The sequence below is a fragment of the Salvelinus alpinus genome, chromosome 35 (genome assembly GCF_045679555.1).
Source record: "Salvelinus alpinus chromosome 35, SLU_Salpinus.1, whole genome shotgun sequence".
NCBI lineage: Eukaryota > Metazoa > Chordata > Actinopteri > Salmoniformes > Salmonidae > Salvelinus > Salvelinus alpinus.
This window is the reverse complement of record NC_092120.1, coordinates 10157689-10183187: the sequence shown is the minus strand read 5'-3', so window position 1 is coordinate 10183187 and position 25499 is coordinate 10157689. Positions and strand designations below refer to the sequence as shown.

Sequence of the window (25499 nt, the reverse complement as noted above, 5' to 3'; positions counted from 1 at the left end):
GTCAGATCATCCCACTGCGTGAAGTCGTTCGGCAAAGATGTCTGCTACGGATGTAGGCGGTTGTGGACCCGGAGCAGGACCCAGTTCGGGTGTTGGGTCCGGGGCATCAAACCCTCGAAAATTTAGCGAGAAAATAGCTCTACATACCCAACGTCAGGCTGAAGAGACTGCCGCTTTTCAGGAGGTTATGATGGACATCACCTCTACCAGGGTAAGTCGGAGGGGGGAGGCAGGAGAGGAAAGCTGGAGTAAGTACAGGCCCGGGGCTTGTCAACAAAAAATACGAAAATTATAAACTAATATAACGTTAGCTAACTAACTCTAGCCAATAATGAACGTTATCCACGACTTGCCTCTCATCTGTTGGAGTTTAAATGTCTAGTTATTTCACCTACTTAACGTCAACTAGCTAACTACGATGTTGATTGCTATCTTATCTAACTTGTCAAAAGTGGAATGCGAACCAGCTAGCTAGTTAACTAACGTTAGCGTAAATAAACTATCTAGCTAGCCCCGAGTTAGCCACCTGTGGCTAAATAGTATTTCAAATTCAGTAGCTAAAGTTAACTAGTTCGTTACGTTACTTATTTAACGTTAGTTAGCTAACTACCCGTAGTGAGTTAATGTTAACGAGACATTGTAGTTATAATTAACTTTTTAATATTTTCGTTTGTCCCACATTTACAAACCAAACTACCTAAGAACTGCTGAACTGTGTGATTGGTTGATAACGTTAGTTACCAGCCATGTTTTGGCTTAACGTTAGTTTTTCAGTGCTGAGCTAGTTTGTCAAATAGACTGTGCATTAAGTGAAGTTGTTCATAGTGGCTGCTGTTAACCACCACAGCAGAACAGATTGCAAACTCTTGGCATACTGCAACCAACTCAATTATTTTTCCACTGAGTTTAAGATTCACAAAATGGTGTGTTTTTTGGAACTCCACGGCTGTATTAATTACGCCGATTCTGTTGCAAAACGTTTAGCAACACTAGCCGTTTACTCCAAACATAAACTTTTTTTCAACGAAAACGAGAGTTTCTATTGGACAAATTCCGGTAGGTCGCCCCCCGTTTTTCATCGTTTGCTCTGTTTGTGTACGTTTGGTTATTAATTAAACGGGTTTCCGTTGCAAGACAATGAATACACCCCAGAGTTTATTCTAAGGATCTTTCAATTTGAAGTAAATAAGCTTGAACTGATTTTCAAACGGATACGAATTATTAATTTGGTTATTAATGAATTTATTAACATATTTTTTAGCAAATTCAATCTTTTAGAAACATTTTAATGCCCCCAATTTCCCCCCTCTACGAATAGCCTATACATTTTGAGGTGAATGTGATGCAGACTGAGAAGGAGGAGTAGAAAGAAGAGGGCAAATCATGCTGATTCATGATTCAATTTTTAAAAAACTTTTATTTAACTAGGCAAGTCAGTTAAGAACAAATTCTTATTTATAATGATGGCCTACCCCAGCCAAACCCGGACGACGCTGGGCCAATTGTGCGCTGTCCTATGGAACTCCCAATCATGGCCGGATGTGATGCAGCCTGGATTCGAACCAGGGACTGTAGTGATGCAGTGTCTTAGACCACTGCGCCACTCGGGAGCCCAAAGACTCACCCTCTCATAAATTGCATTGTTGGGCAGCACATTCAAGGGCTCAAGTCTTGGCTCATCCCAACCGCTCATAACACCCCACTTCCTTCATTCACGGTAATTCCCCTTTGCCATCTCAACCACTGCCCTTTCTGGGAATTCCGTTGAGTCTTGTCCTTTACAACCTCCCCATCTAATATACTTTTTGTCAGGGTGGTCCAATCAGCCTAATAGCAAGGCAGGGGCGCAGTTACCGGTAAATGGAGACGGAGCATGCTGTGAAACTGATGTGTGTGTGCGAGAGTGAGCAGGCACGAACTATGCAGTAAAGTAGTACAGAATTACGCTGAGATTTCACTTTAAAATGTATGTCAAACAAAAACCATTGATTTCAAAGTTTAACAAACCATGCAATTCTATGCACAATGACTACTTTGAACAATTTACTCAGTAAATAAAAAACATTTACTGGAAAAACTGTGCAGGTGCAAAGTTTGATAACAGAATTTTGGTAAATTCTCACTCAGTTTTATTCTGTTTCCAGACTTTGTATCTGCACAGTTCTTCCTGCAAATGTGCTTTTGTAAAATGTTCAGTGGAAATTGTTAAAAGTAGTACTTGTGAATAGAGTTCTATGGTTTGTTAAACTTATAAATCAATGTTTTTTTGTTTGGTCTAAATCTGAGTCTGTGCAAATGTTACCATGGATTTGCCCACTTCCATTCATTTATTGTATTTATTCATCAGTTTGGTTGTACAGCCTGTATATGTGTGAAGAATTCATATTGTCATCAGTGTGATGAATACTGAAAGCTCTAGCTACTGTAATCGTATTGGACTGTGGCTAGGCCTATGTAAAAGAGAGGGGGTTGAATCCACAGTAGGGGAAACAGCTTCACCTTCCGCCCCATGGCTGTTATTGCATTTGTTTTGTTGACGAAGTGAAGGTGAGGAGCGTCACCCATTATAGTAAAAATTGTAGCACATATTCTGCTGTTCTATCGCTGGTGCAATGATGTCAGAGTGGGAAAAAAGTGTTCTTTAACTTCTTTGTTGTTGTAATATCCCAGTTTCACAATTAAGGATTCAAGCTTTAAGGCTTTTGGACATTTTTAGATGGGTTTGTAAAATATGACACAGTCTGGTTTGTAAAATATGACACAGTCGGTCTATCTTATCTCTATTCTGGAACAGTAGTGGTTCATATGAATCCATTTTAGAAGGGAACTTTGTAAGGGCAGATTTAATCTTATGTCATATGAAGACTTTGTCTCAAATTCTTCTGCTGTCATAATGATATGTTACACTGCCAAAGTCACATTTGGGAGGTACACAAAGCAGTATTTTCTCACTGTCACCTCGCTGGAAATGTTTTGTCCAACTTGAAATGTATTAGTCAACTCCTGGGTGTTATTAGCAATATCCAATATGCTGGTGGGGGATTTTGTTGCTTTGTGACTGTTTTCAAAGTTCTTATTTTTCTTAGAAATAATAATTTAACAGCTTTTCCTCAATACGTGTGGTTTTCCCTATGAATGATTATCCATATCTTTTACAATGATGAACTCACTGCCCTCTGTTTTAAAGGTTGAGAGACTGCATGAAAGATGTCAGAGGCAGGACAGCACATTATAACATGTCAAGTTCTTACTCAAAAGAACAAGGTCTGAAAAGACACCAAGATGTTTGGCTGTGTCATTAATGAAAATGGCCAGACAGTGTCTTACTAAAAGAACGGGCCAGCTCATTTCAAACATTCTATTGTGACATAGGACAACCACAGCTTTGCAGGTGATAAAGCACACTACAACAAACTCTTGATGATCTTGTTACCCATTTGATTATCTCAGTCCACTGATGTGGCGTCTGTCTCTGTGTAGGCTATGCAGCAATCCAGCAGTGAAATATTTCAAGGACACAAGTATTGCAGTTTGTCTTACAAAAGACATTAGGTATTCATAAAGTCTCCATTGCCTCTTTGTTCTCCAGATCCAGGCTCAGAAAGTGCGTCTGGCTAGAACCCAGGGCCCGTACTATGGGGGCTCCCTACCCAACGTTAATCAGATCGGCAGGAACCCAGGCGACTTTCAGGTGAGGGAGGCTCACCTTTTTTTTTATCCTCAGTGTGTGTGTGGGTCCACTTTTTTTTTTTTTTAACATTTTTAGTCATTTAGCAGACGCTCTTATCCAGAGCGACTTACAGTAGAGTGCATACATTTTATTACATTTTTACATACTGAGACAAGGATATCCCTACCGGCCAAGAGCAGACGCTCTTATCCAGAGCGACTTACAGTAGAGTGCATACATTTTATAAAAATATATATATATATTTTTTTTTTTTAACATACAGCTAGCACTGCGATGCAGTGCCCTAGACCACTGCGCCACCCGGGAGATTAATATATAGCCTAAAAATCTATCCATACAATCACTTGACACCAATTTAAACACCATGGTGTCTCTCCCTCTTCTCTTGCACCCCTCTTTATCTTCTCTCCCTTTCTGTTTCTCTGTTCTCCTACTTGTTTCCCTCATCTTTCCCCCTCTCTTAGGGTTTGTTCCACTCTAACCTGGACTCCAGCCGCTCCACACGGCACCACGGCCTGGTAGAGCGGGTCCAGAGGGACAGGCGCTTCATCTCCCCAGTGCGCCCCTACAGGAGAGTAAGTATTCTTCACAATACTTCTGAGACCAGAGTCTGGGGGGTATTCCACAAAGCACAATCTAGGAGCTAATCCAGAGTTTTGCTCTACTTAGGCAAAGGACTGCTTTGATAATATATTATTTTGTCATTTTCTATGTTGTGCTGACCAAATCCCTGGTTGTAAATCCCTAAATGTGGATGAGAAGAGTAGATTTAGTTGTTGCCTTGACTTGTGTGCTCCTCAGGTGGACAGCTCTCCATACAACTCAGCCTATCTGTCCCCACCTCCGGACACCAGTTGGAGAAGGTAATGTTCTGGAGTGGACCCCAATCTGCAGAGACATGGGTATCCCCGGGAAAGCCTGTTAATTTTTTATGTATTGTGCTTAGTTGTTTTTCTCTGCAGCATTATAGCTTGGTCTTAAGGTAACAATGCATACTAACGCAATTGGGACTGACTAACAAGACGCCTGATTTTAGCTTTCCTTCATAGCCTCGAATTCAGTTGCTTTTCAGAACTTTTAGTTTTATTTTCTCCACTTTCCTCCCTTTTTTCTGGCATCTGAATACACTTACTCTTTTTTCTTCAAGTTTTGGAAAGAAACTCCCACCTTTTTCCCTTCTTGCCAGTCCTCTTCTTTCTTTTCTTTTCTTTCTTTCTCTGCTAAATGGAAAAGGACATACTCTTTGAGAAAGGGAAACTGGCTTTGACATGAAATTATGACTCTTACACACCTCCCAACAGTTCCACTTATCTTAATCTCTGCAAAAAATAAAGGCATGTTGAGATGACATATAAATTTGAGTTGACACATGAATAAAATGAAGGCCGCTCTAAACCAGCGTTTCTCATCCCTGCTCGCTTGGATGCTGCGCTTTGGGGAATGGCCTCCATTAAACCGGTTGAATGGAGGGTGCTGCTCCTGATGTTTGTTTGTGGTGGAGTCGGCACAAGTCTGTCCGATTCTTTCCAGATCAGCACTGGGGTCTGGAAACACTGATAAACAGCCTCGTAAGTTCTACTGACGCGAACCGATCGCTGCGAGACCCCGTTTTAGCAGAGAATTTAAGAACCTCTTAATACCTCATAATAGCCAGTCTTACAGAAGCACATGAGCACACACACGCATGAGCGCAAGCTCACTCTTGTGAATGCATACATTCGTGCACATGAGCATGCAGTAACACACACCCACAAATGCACTCAATTCATTCAATATTCTCTGTATCCACCTACATGAGTGAAAAGTATCTATTGGATGGGCCATGTGTTCTGTAGAATGTCAATCTCCCTCTCTTCCTCCCTCTGTCTCTGCATCTCCTATGCTCGCTGTTCGTCCCAAGCCTTCTCTTTACATTTTTTAAAATGTATTATCCTTCTCTGGAGAATAATGGCCATTTTTGTTGTTGATCACGAAAGGAACTGTTCGGGCAACTTCCCAGGAGACAAAAGCCAGTTATTTCGCCTCCCCACCATGGCACTCAACAGGTGAATCCCACCCTCTCCATCTATCTTCTCTTCTCCCCCTCAACATAGGGCATCAACTTACTATCCTGGGGCAGACATGAACAGACGATTGTGCCAGTGCGAGATATGGCCGTTCAAAGATCTTCCAAGAGCTTGTATTTTTTATGTGTTGAACCTTTTTATATTGAATGAATTGATATTTAAGACTGAGTTCCAATATATCATGGATCGACTTAGTTTGTGGCTGAGTAGAAGTAAAAGTCAAGTGGTGATTGTCATGATTTGGTTACCGGAGGAATTTTCTAATGAGTCATGGATTGACTTGAGTAGTTGTTTCCTGTTTGGAGAATGTGTTTGTGGTTGATGTGACAATGGAAAGAGACCCCCTGGATATGTCTTTCTCCTCTCCTGATGCCTTTTCTCTATGCAGGACCAACTCAGACTCTGCCCTCCACACCAGTGTGATGAACCCCCCTGCAGGAGACCCCTTCAGTGCTGGACACACACTCACCCCTCAGGGCAGACTCACTGGTGAGGACTCACTAAAGACTAAACCAAGAGCATATATTTTTAGTTAAGAAATCGGAGTGGGAGTTGAGGGTTTGCCACTTAGATAAGTGTCTGCTAAGTGACCATATTGTTATAATTGCTTTAGTGTGATTGTGCCTTAAGCCCATTGTATCTCTCTGTGCTCCTCTAGGTCAGAGTGAAGGAGAGGGGAGAAGAAGTGAGTCTAAAAGTCCCACTCGCTGGACACTAACAATTCGGTCCTACTTTAAACACACCACAAATAATCTTGACAATGGAAAGAAATCCTTGTGACCAGGAGACAGTGAATTGATTTCCTCAATCATGTTGTTTGTCACCCACAGTGTTTCCGTACCCAGTTCCCCCCATTGAGGAGAACGTTCTGGATCAGGGCAAACTGCTCAAGCCCTGGGACACCAAGAAGTTTCCCCTGCTGTCTTCTCGACCCAAGTCCTGTGAAGTTCCTGGTATCAAGTAAGTCAATCCTTCTAAAACACATCCAAGTCATTTCTACAGCTTTTCTCACAGGAGAGAATAACTTATGTGAAAATGTCTTTGGCTCTAGAAGTTTGCACACAATTAATTATCTACAGTAATTTGTTTCAGTGGAGACACATGGTTATAAAAACCTGCGATGTTGTGCATTAATGTAGACCTAATGTAATTTGTCGTTGTTGCTTACATTTAATGTAATTTGTTTAATTTAATGTGAAGCAGCGATATATGGAGGGGAGTCTGATAGGAGACACAGTATTGTACTATGGCTAGCGTGTGCCCTCAGGTATGACAAATTAATCCATGGCTGATTTTCTGTTGAACACTATCTGTTGCTGTAAAAGCCTCCGCTCAATCTCCATTTGTTCTCCATTGAAACAGCCATTTGAAATATCTTCCTCCGTTTTCAGCCTCTGTCTATCCTCCTCTTCTTGGTCATGACTAGCAGTCAGTGTAACCAGGGATGCAGAGGGTTGGTTGACATGACGTTACACTCCCCCGTAGCCTTTCTGTTGCACATTCTTTTATCTTTCTCTCATAGCTGGGGTTTAGATTGGAATGTGTGTGTGTAGTGGACTTTCTTTTTCCCTCTCTCATTCACTTGCTCTTTATCTCCCATGTCTTTTTTCCCCCTTGTTCTCTCTGTAATTTATTCCCTCGTTCGCTTTCTCCCCTCGTTCTATTCTTCTGTTCTTTTTCTCTCTCTGTCGTTTTCTCTTTCTCGCTGCGTGTGTCTGGAGGCTGATGTTGGGTGTGAGTCAGTTTAGTTCTGGGACGCTGAGGTCACCCTGTCTGTCTGGAAATCACACGCACCCCAGTGTCTAATTCTTGCCGAATGTGAGACACCACTGTGGTTTCTCTTGTTTTTCTAAATAGTTTCTCCATCTCCTCCTCCAGTATCTTCCCCTCCCCGGACCAGCAGTCCAGCACCCCCCATGCCCCCTCAGCCCTGAACACGGGGGGCTCCCTGCCCGACCTCTCCAGCCTGCACTTCCCGTCGCCGCTGCCCACCCCGCTGGACCCAGACGAGCCGGGCTACCCCTCGTCCATGAGTGGGGGCAGCAGCACGGGCAACCTGGCCTCCACCCTCACCCAGCTGGGTATTAATGCCAGCAACGCCTTCCGCCACTCGCCAGGTACAGGGAGGGGCTGCGGGACAGAGGCTGAAGAGTGTGTGTGCTATTTATTGTATGCCATGTTGATCTTCAGCACCTCTCTCTTGCGTGTATGTTAGTGTGTGCGCTCATGCAGGCATGCTAGGAACAATACAACCCTTTCTGTCACACAAGTTAAAATGTTTAAGTTGTGAATCAAACGGAGGAAGCTAGTGGGTGTTGGTGCAAGAGGGAGACAGGCCGATATTCATTTAGGTGGGTGCATGTAAGATTTATTTAGAAAGTGAAACTAGAGGTTAAGTGCAGGGCTGTGCATTCGGAAAAAGTAGCTGTCCTAGGGCCCTAAAAAATCCCTGATGCAGAGAACGTGGACAGAATCAGATAATCTAGACAATAAAATGGAATTCAACAATGTAAAAAAAAATGTGTTGAACTTAGTAGGGAATCAATGAAATGTAGTGAAAATTAATTAATTTGCCCAGGTTTATCATAAGACATAACCAGAATGCATCAGTGATTTGTATTTCCTGCAACTTTCTGAAGAGGCAACGAGAATTCCCCCATCTGTGTACGTGCGGTGCATGCAGTTACCACTTTGTGTAGCTGTTAGCGTTGATGCTAATGAAAACAGTCTTCTGGTAGATGGAAAGGCTTTCCCCAAAACCTTCTAAATTAAATGTTAACTGCAAAGCCTATGCCTACCTGGCAGAATGATATGATTATTTGCATCAATCCAGTGGGTGTTTGTTTGCAAACTCTATCATAACAAAAACACAGCTGAACAGCCTCTTGCTAGGTGTGCGCTGGATTTAAAGGGTAACTACACTCAAAAATTCCCAGACCTCAAAAGTGGTCTCCTTATGTGGTTTAAGCATTGTTGTGGACTAAAAAAAACAATTTAGTTGTTTTTCAATTCAAGTGTCATTTTGAGAGTGAAAGCCTGAAAAAAACCCGGGGAAAACGGGGACCTGGAAAAACTCTACGGAATTTGGGTAAATAAAACTAACCGGAATCAGGCAAGAAATTAAACAGATTTTATATGGCCCTACTGACCTTAGCTGTGTTGAGGTGATTTGGCCGACCACACACAGGAAATGTTAACTTCAGTCTAGAGGCAAGGCCTAGGGTTCATGTCAATAGTCTGAGGTGGCTTGCTCTTCTCGTCTTGTCTCTTCGTCACTGACGGAAACAGGTGATAACAGTATGGTGAATGCTTACCAGATATTTGCTGGTGCAATTTAAGGATAGGAGACAATGAAAGGAAACCTAGTTTGACTCTTGAGATGCACCCTGTAGCTCAGGGCCTCTTCAGGGGACTGAGCTAGCGTTATACCTCCTGATATGATCGCCAAGAGACAAACTGTGTTTGCAATTTGTCAAAGTAAATGTTAAAACAATGAAATGTTGCAATACATTTTCATTGAATTTTGATGTTTGTGGTCTTCTACACGGAACAAAAATATAAACGCAATATGCAACAATTTCAAAGATTTTTGTTTACAGTTCATATAAGGAAACCAGTCAATTGAAATAAATTCCTATCAATGGATTTTACATGACTGGGAATACAGATATGCATCTGTTCCTCACAGATACAGTACCTTAAAAAAAGGTAGGGGCGTGGAACAGAACCCAGTCAGTATCCGGTGTGACCACCATTTCCCACATCTCCTTCGCATAGAGTTGATCAGGCTGTTGATTGTGGCCTATACAATTTTTGTCCCACTCCTTTTCAATGGCAAACAAATTTGTTCGCAAAGTTTGAGAGACATAAGCTTTTTGTGCATATGGAACATTTCTGTGATCTTTTATTTCAGCTCATGAAACACTGGACCAACACTTTACATGTTGCGTTTATATTTTTGTCCAGTGTATTATGTACGCATTACCACAACTTTTCACACCAGGACTCAAAATGCGTGTTTTATTTTATGTAGCTATATATTCAGATCTGTTTATCCGTCTTGTTTATTTGAACAGGTCTCCTGGCATCTCTTCAGGACACTCTCAGTAACCCCTTCTTGCAGTCCTCGCTAAGCAACCCCAACATCCAATCATCTCTCAGCAGCCACTCCTTCCCCAACTCCCTCAGCTCCACCTCCTTGCACTCGTCGCTTAGCAACCCTTCCCTGCAGTCCTCCCTTAGCTCCTCCCCCTCCCTTCAGTCTTCCCTGAGCAACCAATCCCTGCACTCCTCCCTCAGCAACTCCTCCCTGAGTGGCCAGTCCCTCCAGACCGCAGCCAGTAACCCTAGTTACAGTAGCGGGGTGGGAGGGTCCGGCTCGTGCTCCTCTTATTCGCCATTGCTAACTAGCCAGGGGCAGTCGCCTCTCAGCACGTCGCCACGGAGACGAGCTCAGCTCTCCCCTCTGATCCTACCCATGGGAGGGGAGTCTCGCCGGCACCACTCCAAACAGTTCTCCCCCACCATCTCTCCTAACTTGTCCTCCATAACACAGGTAATGTCTACCTACGTTCTCCTTTTACCATGATTTAATCACAGGCCAGAATAAGCACTGCCCTGGGGTTGGGCGGTATCCAGATGTTCATGCCGTTCCTGTGCTGCACACAAAACAAATAGTAGACGTCAGGGATCTTGATCCAGGTGGGGATTTGTCTCTGCTGTAACCAAGAAGATTGATCTTGCAAGCTAGCCACTTAGTTAGCCAAAAGAACCTGACTAGACGTTAATTACTTCTCTCTCTGGTTGGAACTGTGCTATGCCAGAATGTGGACACCATGGAGCCGGCGCGAGATATGGCTCGGAAAACGTACCTCAATCCAGGGATGGGAGATGGCGCTGTGCTTCTAATTATGATGAATCGAGAAGATTGAAATACTGCTAGTTTTTAAGTAAACTTCCCTTTTCGTCAGCGTGCAAGGGTAGCTAATGCTGTTTTATCTATTAATCTAGTGCACAAGTTGACTAGGTATTTATTTAAAAATAACAAATATTCAAATTTATGAAAAAACTAGCTCAATTGTTTTGACGTATTGAAAATCATGTCATGGGTATTTCAAAAATACCCCAGTATATAGTTTATACTGTATCCCGCTCAAGCCTACATGGCACCATAACATTGGCTGACCTGCATGCCAATTGAGTTTGTATTCCATTTCCAATCAATGTGTTTATCTCCTCCCAGGGCGTCCCTCTGGACACCAGCAAACTGCCCATGGACCAGAGGCTCCCTCCCTACCCCTTCAGCCAACCCCAGCAGCAGCTTCATCAGCCAGGTCCTCCAGCATCCCAGCAGGCCTCTCAGGCAGGACAACAGCTCTCCCAGCCGTCCGTGATACTACAACAACAACACCAACACCATCAGCTGCATTTGCAATACCAGCTGCACCAGCAGCAACGTGCCCAGTCTCAGCAGGCCCTCCAGCAGCTGCACCTGCAGAACCTGCGCAATGTCCAGAACCAGCAGATGCAACATAGGGTGTCAGTCAAAATTGAGAAGCAGGGTGAGCAGGGCCAGAACTCCCAGTGCCTGCAGACGCAAGACCCGCAGTCGACTCAGCAACAGCAGCAACAGCAGCAGCAACAACAACAGGACCAGCAAGACCAACAGCAGCAGATGGAGCAGCAAAGGCAGCAGGGAAGTCTTCCCCAGCTGCAGCACATCAGCCACTCTCTGGCCACAGACCTGGGCCTCTACAACGTGAGTGGAGTCAGTGCCAGCCCATACAACACACTCCCGCCAATTGGCTGAATAAAGCCACAATTTCCTCTGTCCTCCTCCTATCGGTCCGTCACGGTTAACCTACCTCACCTCTCTGAGGCAGAGGGGCATGACAGCCAGCGTGGTTTGATGTCTTTGTAAACGCATGGTTTTAAAGCAAGTGCAATGTTGTAATCGTTGGTTGTGATAGAAACTGAGGTCAACTAGAATGATCCGGATGATGTAATCATCTGCACATCTATTATGAAGACCATAACCAGTGTCAGCCTGATGGCTTCTGGGCACACCAGGACATATTTTAAGAGTTCACTCTGTCATCTAACTAGAATTAGTTCACTATTTTGTATTGTATAATCAGCTGATTTATTTATACATTTGGCCATGCAAATTGGTCACTGTTCAGCCTCTTAGTGTGTGACATCCTCAAGTATCAAATAGTATAATATCTTTATCTCTTTACACATGACACATTACTCTGCTGTCATGGGATATACAGTACCAGTCAAAAGTTTGGGGTTTTTCTTCATTTTTACTATTTTCTACATTGTAGAATAATAATGAAGACATCAACATTATGAAATGACACATGGAATCATGTAGTAACCAAAGAAATTGTAAACAAATCAAAATATATTTAAGATTCTTCAAGGTAGGCACCCTTTGCCTTGATGACAGCTTTGCACACTCTTGACATTCTCTCAACCAGATTCATGAATGCATTTCAATTTGTTAAAAGTGAATTTGTGGAATTTCATTTCTTAATGCATTTGAGCCAATCAGTTGTGTTGTGACAAGGTAGGGGTGGTATACAGAAGATAGCCCTATTTGGTAAAAGACCAAGTCCATATTATGACAAGAACAGCAAATAAGCAAAGAGAAACGACAGTCCATCATTACTTTAAGACATAAAGGTCAGTCAATATGGTACATTTCAAGAAATTTGAAAGTTTTCAAGTGCAGTCGCAAAAACCATCAAGCGTTATGATGAAACTGGCTCTTATGAGGACCGCCACAGGAAAGGAAGACCCAGAGTTACCTCTGCTGCAGAGGATACCAATAAGAAGAGACTTGCTTGGGCCAAGAAACATGAGCAATGGACAATAGACCGGTGGAAATCTGTACTTCGGTCTGATGAGTCCAAATTTGAGATTTCTGGTTCCAACCACTGTGTCTTTGTGAGACGCAGAGTAGGTGAACAGATGATCTCTGCATGTGTGGTTCCCACAGTGAAGCATGGAGGAGGAGGAGGTGTGGGGGTGCTTTGCTGGTGACACTGTCAGTGATTTTAGAATTCAAGGCACACTTAACCAGCATGGCTACCACAGCATTCTGCAGCAATATGCCATCCCATCTGGTTTGCACTTAGGGAAAAGGGGATATCTAGTCAGTTGTAAAACTGAATGCATTCTAACCGAAATGTGTCTTCCGCATTTAACCCAACCCCTCTGAATCAGAGAGGTGCGGGGGGCTGCCATAATCGACATCCATGTCTTCTGTGCCCGGGGAACAGTGGGTTAGCTGCCTTGCTCAGAGCCAGAAAGACAGATTTTTACCTTGTCAGCTCAGGCTTAGTGGGACTATCATTTGTTTTTCAACAGTACAGTGACCCAAAACACACCTCCAGGCTGTGTAAGGAATATTTCACCACAAAGGAGAGAGATGGAGTGCTGCACCAGATGATCTGGCCTCCACAATCACCCAATTGAAATGGTTTGGAATGAGTTGGACCGCAGAATGAAGGAAAAGGAGCCAACAAGTGCTCAGCACACAGTTGAAGTCGGAAGTTTACATACACCTCAGCCAAATACATTTAAACTCAGTTTTTCACAATTCCTGACATTTAATCCAGAAAGAAAATCCCTGTCTTAGGTCAGTTAAGATCAACACTTTATTTTAAGAATGTGAAATGTCTGAATAATAGTAGAGAGAATGATTTTATTTCAGCTTTTATTTCCTTCATCACATTCCCAGTGGGTCAGAAGTTTCCATACACTCAATTAGTATTTGGTAGCATTGCCTTTAAATTGTTTAACTTGGGTCAAACGTTTTGGGTAGCCTTCCACAAGCTTCCCACAATAAGTTGGGTGAATTTTGGCCCATTCCTCCTGACAGAGCTGGTGTAAATGAGTCAGGTTTGCAGGCCTCCTTGCTCGCACACGCCTTTTCAGTTCTGCCCACACATATTTTCTATAAGATTGAGGTCAGGGCTTTTTGATGGCCACTCCAATACCTTGACTTTGTTGTCCTTAAGCCATTTTGACACAACTTTGGAAGTATGCTTGGGGTCATTGTCCATTTGGAAAACCCATTTGCGACCAAGCTTTAACTTCCTGACTGATGTTGCTTCAATATATCCACATCATTTTCCTTACTCAAGATACCATTTATTTTGTGAAGTGCACCAGTCCCTCCTGCAGCAAAGCACCCCCACAACATGATGCTGCCACCCCCCTGCTTCACGGTTGGGATGGTGTTCGGTGTTCTTCGGCTTGCAAGCATCCCCCTCTTTCCTCCAAACATAACAAATGTCATTATGGCCAAACAGTTCTATTTTTGTTTCATCAGACCAGAGGACATTTCTCCAAAAAAGTACGATCTTTGTCCCCATGTGTAGTTGCAAACTGTAGTCTGGCATTTTTATGGCGGTTTTGGAGCAGTGGCTTCTTCCTTGCTGAGCAGCTTTTCAGGTTATGTCGATATAGGGCTCGTTTTACTGTGGATATAGATACTTTTGTACCTGTATCCTCCAGCATCTTCACAAGGTCCTTTGCTGCTGTTCTGGGATTGATTTGCACTTTTCGCACCAAAGTACGCTCATCTCTAGGAGACAGAACGCGTCTCCTTCCTGAGCGGTATGACGGCTGCGTGGTCCCATGCTCAATTTGGAAATTGCTCCCAAGGATGAAGCAGACTTGTGGAGGTCTACAATTATTTTTATGAGGTCTTGGCTGATTTCTTTAGATTTTTCCCATGATGTCAAGCAAAAAGGAGTTTGAAGGTAGGCCTTGAAATACATCCACAGGTACACCTCCAATTGACTCAAATTATGTCAATTAGCCTATCGGAGGCTTCTAAAGCCATGACATCATTTTCTGGAATTTTCCAAGCTGTTTAAAGGCACAGTCAACTTAGTGCATGTAAACTTCTGACCCACTGGAATTGTGATACAGTGAATTATATGTGAAATCTGTCTGTAAACAATTGTTGGAAAAATGACTTGTCATGCACAAAGTAGATGTCCTAACCGACTTGCCAAAACTATAGTTTGTTAACAAGATATCTGTGGAGTGGTTGAAAAATGAGTTTTAATGACTCCAACTTAAGTGTAGGTAAACTTCCAACTTCAACTGTATGTGGGAACTCCTTCCAGACTGTTGGAAAAGCATTCCAGGAAAACCTCATGAAGCTAGCTGTTTGAGAGAATACAAAGCTGTCAAGGCAAAGGTTGGCTACTTTGAAGAATCTCAAATCTAAAATATATTTTGATTTAACACTTTTTTGGGTTACTACATGATTTCATATTTCTTATATCATAGTTTTGTGTTCACTGCAGAAAATAGTAAAAATTTAGAAAAACCCATGAATGAGTAGGTATTCTAAAAAACTTTTGACTGGTACTGTATTTATTAAACAGATCTTGGGCTATTCAGGAGGCCATATTGTTATAACTGGCTCAATAATTTCCTTGATGCTTCACATTTCCTGGACTTGTATAGCTTCTCAATACATTTACAATGCTCACTCAAGTCTCATCTTGGCTCCATAACTTGCCACTGGAGATTGTTTCGCAACATCCTTCTGACAGATGATGTCATTGAACATGCGCACAGGTTTATTTAGCTGCAGAATGTGGTGTGTGAAACTTGAGAGGGGAAGCTGTCATGCCCAAGTGAGGTGAAATGGATCCTGGGCTCTGTTGTTGAATGGCTCTATTAATAGCAGTCCAGAGAGCAGACTATCTTTGTGTGCTGGGAGGTTGTGACATTGGCACCACAGTGAAATTGGCCTGTAGGATGTAGCATCAATGAAGCCCCACTTCACTACTACAATACATATTGTAGGTGATGTTACTCAACATAACTTGGTATGACGTGTTGTTCTGTCTTTACACTAAAGTACCTGTGTTTTGTGTTGTAGGACACATTACTGTTAAACTCTCTGTTGGATGATCCCTACCTGGGCCTGCAGATCGCCTCCAGACAGAACCAGCAGGTATAGCATTTCTGCAGACACTTTATTTCTCTCTGGCTCATATTTATATTGACTACTGCACCTCTGCTTTCATTGCTGAGTTCTGTTGTACTGTATTTGTCTGCCTGAGTTCACGTTTGGTGTTTTGTTCCCGTCTCAGTTTAACATGGAGACTCCGGGAGACAGCCTGTTGTTCAACCATGGTGGCTTGGGCTGTGGGAGTGGTGGAAAGGGCCAGGAGGAATCCTACTACCCCAACCATGGCTTCCTGGAGCTCCACGATTCAGGGGATAGGCAGCACCTTAACAACCAGAACTTTGGGGGAGAGGGATGCCACAACGTCCCTAACCTCATCCTCACAGGTGAGATTTGGGCTACCACTTCGGCTATTACTCGCCTGTAGGAGAGGAATGCTTTCCAAGTATATAACTACAACCAACACTAATCCTGAGTGGCTCAGTGGGTAGAGTATGGCACTTACAATGTCAAGGGTTGTGGATTCGGTTCCTGCTAGGGCCACCCATTGGAACATTAACATCTAAATGGAACATTTATTATGTATTACTAGCTCTCTTTTCTTTCTTCACCAGGAGACAGTTCATTGGGCCTCTCCAAGGAGATCGCCAGCGCCCTGTCCCACGTGCCAGGGTTTGAGATGGACTCCTTTGCCCTGGACGACCCCCTCAGGATGGACCACCTGGTCCTTGAGGGGCTGGGCATGCTGGATGGGGACCTCATGCTGACTGACCCCGCCGTGGAAGACTCCTTCCGCTCCGACCGCCTCAAGTGATCCCCCCCCCGCCTGGAGTGGATACTGAGGAGTGAGGAGGGAAGGGGCTTGGAACAACCCGGGCTGAAGTGGAACAGGTGGGGTTGAGCCCTGCTTTGCTTCCCCCTCCTTGGTGATTGACCCAACCACAGGATCTGCGACTAAGAGGTCAGGTGGGAGGTTTTGGACAGTCTAGTGCAGGGTTCTCTGACTGGTCCTGGAGAGAAACTGGGGAGCAGGCTTTTGATCCACCATAGTACTAATACACCTGTCAAATAATCAGCTAATCACAGTCTTCAATCTGGACCTTGATTATTTGAATCGTGTGTGTTAGTGCTGGGCTTGAATAGAATTCTACATGCTCTCCAGGACCAGAGTTGGAGGCACCTGGTCTAGTGGGGACCTCTCCACATGCTTTTTGTGAGGTGATGTGGTGGTAGGGAAGGTTGGAGGACAGGACTGACATGTCAGTGGTTGGAGCAAGTTTTTTTCAAGGTCCTTTCCGCTACATCCAGGCATTTATCGAAAACGCACTTGTGATGCTTAAGAGAAAAAAAGAAAATATCGGCATTAGCTTGTACGAGTCTTATCTGCATGTAAACAAATGCACTTCGGATAATGCATAAACGCAGGGATCACGCATGAGGTCAGTTACACTTGAAAATGCCGTCTTGAAAACCATACAATATGCATTCTTTAAGACAGGACTTTCCCGACTGGTATTTCAGCTTTGTCTGTCGGTGTTCCATCATTCCAACGCCAGTATGGGGAGGCTGGAATATCAGCTATGTTTGCCATCATTCTACTGCAAGAACATACAGTAGATCTGGGGTATTTATGGATTACATCAACCCAACCAGAGACTGTTCAACCAATAGGGGCCAATTGACATGTTATTAAGTGTTTATATTTAAGTTTGGTAAAGGTAATTCAATGGCGGACCTTGCTAGCTATAGTTCAGATATAGTTCAGTTTAACGGACAAAGAGAAGAAAGTGTTTTTTTGGAGAGGTGACTTTCTCAGTCCCTCAGGACAAGTTGGCACTTACGGGGCCATTTTAGTGTCTGGACGGCATATTCGTCTGTAAGATTATCACTATCTGTGTTCAAGACCCAGCTAAATTGACCTTTCTCACTTGACGTCAGTTAACTCGAATCGTCTTGATGATTCCGAATCAAAAAAATAACTAAATCAATCGTCTAAGGATATTGTACTCATATTGAATCAAGTAGTCCTTAGAATCCATTATCCAACTCTCTTTGTTTATAAAAACAACACATAAAATAACACATTTCACTGCACCTATCTGGTGTATGTGACAAACATTTGTGTATTATTTTTTTCTATATGTCCCAACATGGCAGCTGTTGTCATTCTGCCAGCCTGCTTCTATACCATGGAGCTTCTCTGTAAGTTTAAGCCGAGGACCTTTTGCTATGTACCACCCCTGTGTGCCTGCTATCCTGCTAGCTCCCCCTTAGATCTTAGACCTACCCTCTTCTACACATTCCCTTTGAAGCAACTAGGGACTGTTTGTTTTTAAATGTGTACTATTCACAAAGTGTCTGCCTTCCATCAAGAGAATTGGCATTGTTGACATGAAAAAGAAAGAGGGGGCAAAAGCCCTCAATACATTTCAATGACATGAATTGGAGTTGTATGTTTTATCATTGAGTAATTGGGAAACGGCAAGGCCAAAACCAAGTAGACGAATGCATAGCAAAAATTTTGCCATAGTATGTATTGTAACTGTTACTACTATCCTAAGGCCTTGGAGCTTTAGTGTCCGTTTTAGTCAGGTAATCCTAGCCACTGTGATTGATACCTCTAACTCCTCCCACCTGCTGCACCTGTCTTGCCACAGCAAGGGCCATAGCCAGATTATAGTAACATATTTTTATGTAACAAAGTAGTTATTACTATTAAGTTGTATTTTTTTAAATTAAAGGTGGTCTATGTCTTTGTATATAAATATATAAATAACTGAGAATATATTTAAGAAGAGAAGCTGTTTGGTTCCGCAACACCCTGAAACTGGTTGCATGATTTGAAAAGCAACAGGTTCTGAACAATGTAGTCCATTTGCTATGCAAAATGTTCTTGTGCATGTCTTGTGTGACTGTCTGGGAGTTGTCAAATACAATTTTTCATATAGTACATTTGAATCATACTATTGTAGCGAAAATATTTTTTGTGTTTTTAAATGGTCATATTTTGCTTTGGTGACAATTTTTGATATTGGTGTCTAAAGACTACTGTAAGTTTGACATTGTGTGGCAGCAACAGGAAGTTAGAGCGCATGAGATAATATCGTTTAACTTTCATAATGACAAAGATTATGGAAATCAGCCCTTCTTTCCAGTGTGGACTGAAAGAGGCCATGTTTGACAGACTTAATAAAACACAAGCGTTGCAATTTGGATATAGAAAGCTGTATGCAACTGTTACATCATAGATTGGTAAAACATCATCCTAAAATGAAGTAGTGCTGTTCTGAAGTTGTGCTAACATAGAATTTAAACCCCTTATTGACAGATATTGAAGTACCTCTAATTACCGGTATGCTTTATTTCAACCATATTGCTTTTACACTGATCATATGAGCCAAATGCAAATCTGTTTTGACAGGAGTGGTGGTTGAAGTGGTTTGAGTATCAAACCTATGGTAAAACCCATTCACTACTGCCCCCTAGCCAACAGTAATAGTGTGGGTTTGCAAAGTCCCCTTTTACCACTGTGAGCCAACTTTGTGCCTCGTGTATATCTTGCTTCTTACTAGGCTGGTGGTGTTGGTAAGACCACAAGTCGTTTTGAAGAGTCATAATAATGCATTTCCAATTTAGCCATAAATGAGGAGGTATAAAAAATAAAATAAAAGTTAGTGTGAAAATCATATTTAAGTGTTACAAGTTTTTCTGCATTTCTTAGTCCTGTGTTCCCTATTTTCTGTGGCAGGTTTCCTGTATTTCTGATTTGGTTTAGTTCTGCACTGTGGACCATTCCCAACCAAAACTGAAAATATTATTTTGAAGTGATATTTGAATTGATAGGCTATTTAATGGAGATTTGAATGAGGCCTTTTTTAATTTGAGAGTGGATGAAATGTCTTGTCTGTTTAGAAGGAATCATGTAAGTGTGGCTAGTATATTTTGGATTGGATCTGAAGGGTATTCTGATGAAGTACCAGTTCATTTCAGGGTCAGCGCTGGCAGTTGACTCGAGAGGTGTGATGATTATATGATCTCTATCTTCACCTGGCGTGAGAACAGACTTGAAATGCAGAGAATGTCATTTTACTGTTATTCTGCACTTTGTCATTTGAAAACACAAGAACACGCCCGCCATTGGTTGTCCTGCTTGATTAGTCCAGGGTGAAGCATGTTTGCTCTACCAGTTGTTTGATTTAGAATCTTTGACAATGTTACGCAATGCCTCAGAGAAATATCGGTCACTTTTCTTCAGGTAATTATTATATATATATATTTTTTAAACTTTTTTTATTTAACTAAGCAAGTCAGTTAAGAACAAATTCTTATTTACAATGACGGCCTACCCTGGCCAAACCCGGACGACGCTGAGCCAATTGTGTGCTGCCCTAAGGGACTCCCCATCACGGCCGGTTATGATACAGCCTGGAATCAAACCAGGGTCTGTAGTGATGCCTCAAGCACTGTGAAGCAGTGCCTTAGACCGCTGTGCCACTGGGGAGCCCAAAATTACCATGTTTATCCAAAAGTTTGAGTATGTTCACTGCAGTTTTTTTTTACTGCGAAAAGGAGCAATATTTGCTCATGTTTTCCCCCTCTGTATTAGTTAGTTATACTAAGTGAATTTGTCTCACATCTTGGCAATTCTTCACAGCTGCAATTTGATGCTTCAGCTGTCATGCCTATAGAAAGCAATAGTAATGTGGTCGTTTTGTAGGCACTAACAGAGCTAGGCTATGGAGAAATTATTTTGGGGTTTGTTTTGATAAACACAAAAAATAAGGTCTGTGTGTAGAACACAGGCTTTGTTTTGTTCTATGAGATCATCTATCACCTAAAGTTACTTTTTTGTTTATTTTGAAGCATTTGTGTAATCAAAATAAGCACATAAAGGCTTCATAATTCATAAAGGTCATGTTCATAGACATATCTCGTTGAACAAAGCATAGAAAATCATCAAAGCATGTGTTAACCTCGGACCTTATTTGCGGCGTTTATCCCCAAACTACATTAATTTCCTCCATAGGAACGGCTGAACGAACCTGAGGTTTCATTTCTGATTTTTAGTACCACAAAGAGGCTGCGCTTACAACTTCATTGATCTCAGCATCTGTCTGTTATGTAATAACGTTAACGTTGTAGTTGAAGACCATGCACGGCAATAACACTGCCAGTAGGGGCTGCTGTTGAACAGTGAAGTTGTGTGATAGGGATCAGTCAGATGGCCATATTAATTGCTGTGTTATTGTTCAGTGTATTTTACGGTTGTAGTGAACATTTTTGCTTCATGTTTATGGTCAAAATCATATGTATTTTGCGTTTTCAGAGTAATTACATTTAAATGTATAATATCCAGGGAACCCATCGATGTTGTAAATAATATTCCTAAACCACTGTGCATCTTAAACCTAACAAGAAAATATTTGTACCATCACATCATTTTACAAAAAATAAAGCATAGAAAAAATCCTGTCAAAGACTGTATTATTATTATCCGGGTTGTCATAACAGATTCACTGGTCTCCAGGGGCCTGTTGCACAAAAGTAGAATTAAGACATCCGGGATAAATGACTCAGCTGAGCTCAATGAAGCCAAAACATGTGCGTCCAGGCTTAATTGGTTGCACAAAGACCAAGCCAGGATGAGCAGACACGGATTCATTAAGCCAGGTGAAACCAATCCTGGATAGGTGCGCGCTCACGGCTCACTCAAATAGACCCCGCCACAGATCACAGATTAACTGATTTACCATGGCAACTAGAGCCGCGTACTTTTCCCCGTCGGAAGCACAAATCCTCATGGAGGCATACGAGGAGGTAAAAGATATAATTAAGAAGAAAGGCAACACCGCCACAGTGATAAAGCAAAGAGAAAAAGCGTGGCAAAGTATTGCAGACCGCCTGAATGCGTAAGTAGTGCACAATTACACACTCACCGCTCCGCTGAAACATCACAATTACAATTCAAATATTTAATTCACATCTCCAAAAATGCAGTTGTACTGTAATTATGAAACGGTTAAATTTTTAATTGAAATGCACTGCAGATATGAGTGAAATTGTGTAAAGTAACTCCATCACACTGTATAAAGCTATGATAAATTTTTTGATATTTTTACTGAAAACAAGACAAAAATACCAAGTAATTTTTTGCAGTGTGACTCCATTAAATGTGTGTGTGTGTGTGTGTGTGTGTGTGTAGATTAAACATGAACGGGCCAAAACGGACATGGCAGCAGGTCAAAATCAAATACAAGAACATTCTGCAGAATGGTATGGTCCCTGACTAATATTTAACAAAGCACAAGCATATATTGTACCCAGAAGGTGCCTGCTCACACATTGTCTGTACTGTTTTAGCAGTGAAAAAGAATACCCACAGACAAGGCACGGGTGGTGGGTCACCAAAGGCTGACCTTACCCCAGCAGAGGACATGGCCTTGGAGCTAAATAAAGGCAGGCCCGTCTTAGAGGGGATCCCTGGGGGGAAAGAGACGAGCATAGGTTCCTCCCAAGATGCCACCCGCTTCATTCAAGGTATGTCCTTCCATCTCTACATGGGATACAACCACATTCATATTGAATCAATTTGGACTGTCTGACTTTGGTTTACCTATTGCCTTGCAGTGTCTGGCAGCACTGTGTTCCTGTTAGAGCCACCAGCACAAGCACCAGACGATGCTGATCCAGTGAGTACTCCATCAAAGGCATACTGTAGGCCTGGCATGTCTTGTCTACTAGCTTCAATATGAATCCGATTAAATGTGATAGGGTGAAGGCCCCAGTGCAGCAGCAACAGCACATGATGGAGACGATGATGAGGAGGAGACCATCTCTCTGGATTCCAGAAGGCATGAGGTATCATGTTAAGACTGTGAAAGTACTATTTACTCTACAATGGTGAGGAGTCCTCATCAAAATCAAAAAATCTAATTTCTTTTACAGGACCCAGATGCTATACAGTGGGAAAACCAGCCTGGCAACATAGTGCGTATTAATAAAAGGACACCACATCCTGCCAAATTCCAGCTGCGCTAATTGTATTGTGTTCACAGAGCTCACAAGCTATCAGAAAGTTGTATGGCAACCACCTCCGGCGCCAAATAGAACTGGCAGACATAGACATTCAGTACAAGAAGAAAAAGATGGAAAATCTTGCACTGGAGTCCGAAATAAAAAAGAGGACAATTAGGAAACTGGACCTTGAAATAAAAAAACTTGAGAGGGAGGTGAGATATGCCTTCAATGTACACTGTATGCTAACTGTAACACAAATGTATTAATCATTATTTTTCTTTCCTCCCCCAGCTCCAAGAAGATGACACAGCTCAAAATAAAAATTAGGTATATTCTCGTAAAGTCAAGTGAGCCATGACATATGAGCTCTTATTGTGAGCACACAGGACGGTGGCATCTTTCTAAGGTTTTTTTTATTTTCCCAGCAATCAGTACAACCAAGTCATCGTTATAAGGCATCGCCCTCTTTTGCCCACCCCCCCAGCACCAGGTGTGGCCACTAGCCTATATGAAGGCCCAAAATTGTGTGTTCCTTTCTGCTCTGACAATGGCATGCCCATTCGTGCGAGATGTGGTGGATGAAGAAGCACTTGTGCTGAGGAGAGCCTTCAGGCGAGAAAGGGTCTTCAGGGACCGGTTGGACCCACTGGCCTTCCCTGATGACCATCTATATGAAAGATACAGGTTTTCTGCAGATGGCATCAGGTATCTATGCAGACTACTGGGTCCCAGGATTAAGCACCGCACTGCACGGAGCCATGCACTGAGTGTGGAGCAAATGGTTTGTGTGGCCTTGCGCTTTTTTGCTAGTGGAGCCTTCCTGTACTCAGTGGGGGATGCAGAACAGCTGAACAAGGCCACAATTTGCCGCACAATAAGGAGTGTGTGTCTGGCTATCAAAGCATTAGCAGATGTCTTCATCTCCTTCCCTGGCCACAGAAGACTCTGTGACATCAAAGAGGAGTTCTATAGGATTGCAGGTAAGAGGATCTACAAATTACAGGACAACTGTTAACACATAGTAGGATACTCATTACTTTGTGTGACAGGTTTCCCCAATGTCATTGGTGCAGTGGACTGCACACACATAAGGATAAAAGCCCCCTCAGGTGCCCATGAGGCCGATTTTGTGAATAGGAAATCCTTTCACAGCATTAATGTTCAGGTGAACATAACTTTTTGATATTGTCCATTGACGAACACTCTGCATTGCCAGTGATGTGCATTGATTGGTGTAATATTCCTCATCTTATGATTTCAGATGGTCTGCAATGTTGACTGTGTGATCAGCAATGTTGTGGCAAAATGGCCTGGCTCAGTCATGACTCCAGAATCTTTCGGGCCTCTGAAATCTATCAGTGCCTATCACAAGGTAAGCCACACAACCCCTATTTATAACCATCATGGCTGTGTCAAGAATATCACTGTGTTTATGAGGTAGTAATGATGAGATTTTGTGTTGACAGGTGAATTCTCTGGTGTGTTGCTGGGAGACAGGGGGTATGGCTGCCAGCCTTTTCTCCTGACACCTTTCACAGACCCCCAGGAAGCACAGCAGGCCTACAACCATGCCCATGCCAGGACCAGGGCCAGAGTTGAAATGACCTTTGGCCTCCTGAAGGCACGCTTTCACTGCCTTCACAAATTAAGGGTCAGCCCTGTTAGGGCATGTGATATTACTGTGGCTTGTGCTGTCCTCCACAATGTGGCCTGCCTGAGGAAGGAGAGGGCCCCCAGAGTGCCACCAGCCATGGACTGGGACAATCCGGCAATCTTCCCTGATGACGACAGTGGTCGGCTGCTGAGGGACCAATATGTGTTGAATTATTTTAGTTAGTATGTGTGCTTTCAATTTTGGTTAAATATGTCCTGCGGTGGCAGAGGAATTTGGGTTTTTTTGGGTTCGTTTTTTGACGAATTTGGCCTCTTATGATGTTTGTGCGGTATACTGTGTGTAATACAAGGCTGCAGGGAGGCTACTGCATCCATTCATTTGTCTGTTCAGTTGATGTGTATGGATTTGTCCTGCATTTATTTTAGTGTGCAGACATGCAGGGTGTGTTATATACAGACCTTTGAATGTGTATGTATCATTTTGTATAATATGCTTGGATTCTGTGCTTTCCATCTTGTAGAGTCACTGTGACTTCAGTTTCGAAAGGAGCTGATGGTTTACCTGCTTTGTTTTGTCCTTATTCAATAAAGGAACATAATGTTACACATTGTGTTTTTATATTCATATGGAATGTGTATTTGTTTATATGACAGAGTACTAGGGCCACACTGAAGAAAAAGGATAAAGTCATAAATTTATGAGGCTGGTTCTTTCTGCAGAAAAGCTACATATTGTTTTTACAGTTTTGATACTTATGACAATGTGATACTTAATATTCTGGCACATCAGCATGTCTTTGTTTATGAAACCATACTGAAGTACAATTTCACGAAATGCCCCACATCTGTCATTTTAACAACTGTCCTCCTTTAAAACAACTGGTTACAATATTATGACTTGTGTTTTTTTCCCCTCTGTGGCCCTAATATTCTATCATTTTATATATAGCCTTATAGTCTATGGGAAACTGTAAATTATCTAATGATAGCAACATCATCTAAAAATCATTTTTTATCCAAAATCATTGAAATTAATGATCACAAACGTTTAAATAATAACAGTGGGTCTAGTTATATGTGATAACAATGTATAGTGAGCAGTGAAATAACTATTGGTTTCCATTTGTGGTGACTGCTGACTGACATTAGGGATGAGATTAAATAG

General features: G+C 42.4%; 2 protein-coding genes across 7 annotated transcripts; both read left to right on the top strand.

Annotated features, from left to right (window-relative positions):
* Positions 1-6: 6 nt before the first annotated feature.
* Positions 7-19391, top strand: LOC139564507 (CREB-regulated transcription coactivator 2-like). 2 transcript variants are annotated; one of them, XM_071384084.1, is made up of 14 exons: positions 7-211; positions 3590-3691; positions 4156-4266; positions 4493-4554; positions 5668-5736; positions 6146-6246; positions 6416-6442; positions 6588-6717; positions 7636-7874; positions 9834-10312; positions 11000-11515; positions 15674-15748; positions 15888-16089; positions 16318-19391. In XM_071384084.1, the coding sequence occupies exons 1-14, from the start codon at positions 38-40 to the stop codon at positions 16515-16517; spliced, it is 2487 nt and encodes an 828-aa protein (XP_071240185.1). In that variant the 5' UTR covers positions 7-37; the 3' UTR covers positions 16518-19391. The 2 variants fall into 2 exon arrangements, with proteins under 2 accessions (XP_071240185.1, XP_071240187.1); XM_071384086.1 differs by lacking the exon at positions 5668-5736.
* Positions 16536-24938, top strand: LOC139564508 (putative nuclease HARBI1). 5 transcript variants are annotated; one of them, XM_071384089.1, is made up of 11 exons: positions 19525-21612; positions 21906-21976; positions 22064-22240; positions 22331-22392; positions 22475-22561; positions 22649-22690; positions 22759-22932; positions 23012-23047; positions 23146-23700; positions 23982-24092; positions 24187-24938. In XM_071384089.1, the coding sequence occupies exons 1-8, from the start codon at positions 21455-21457 to the stop codon at positions 23045-23047; spliced, it is 807 nt and encodes a 268-aa protein (XP_071240190.1). In that variant the 5' UTR covers positions 19525-21454; the 3' UTR covers positions 23146-23700; positions 23982-24092; positions 24187-24938. The 5 variants fall into 5 exon arrangements, with proteins under 5 accessions (XP_071240192.1, XP_071240190.1, XP_071240189.1 ...); XM_071384088.1 differs by having other exon boundaries at positions 22759-23047; XM_071384091.1 differs by lacking the exon at positions 19525-21612 and adding an exon at positions 16536-16594 and having other exon boundaries at positions 22759-23700.
* The last annotated feature ends 561 nt before the right edge of the window (positions 24939-25499 follow it).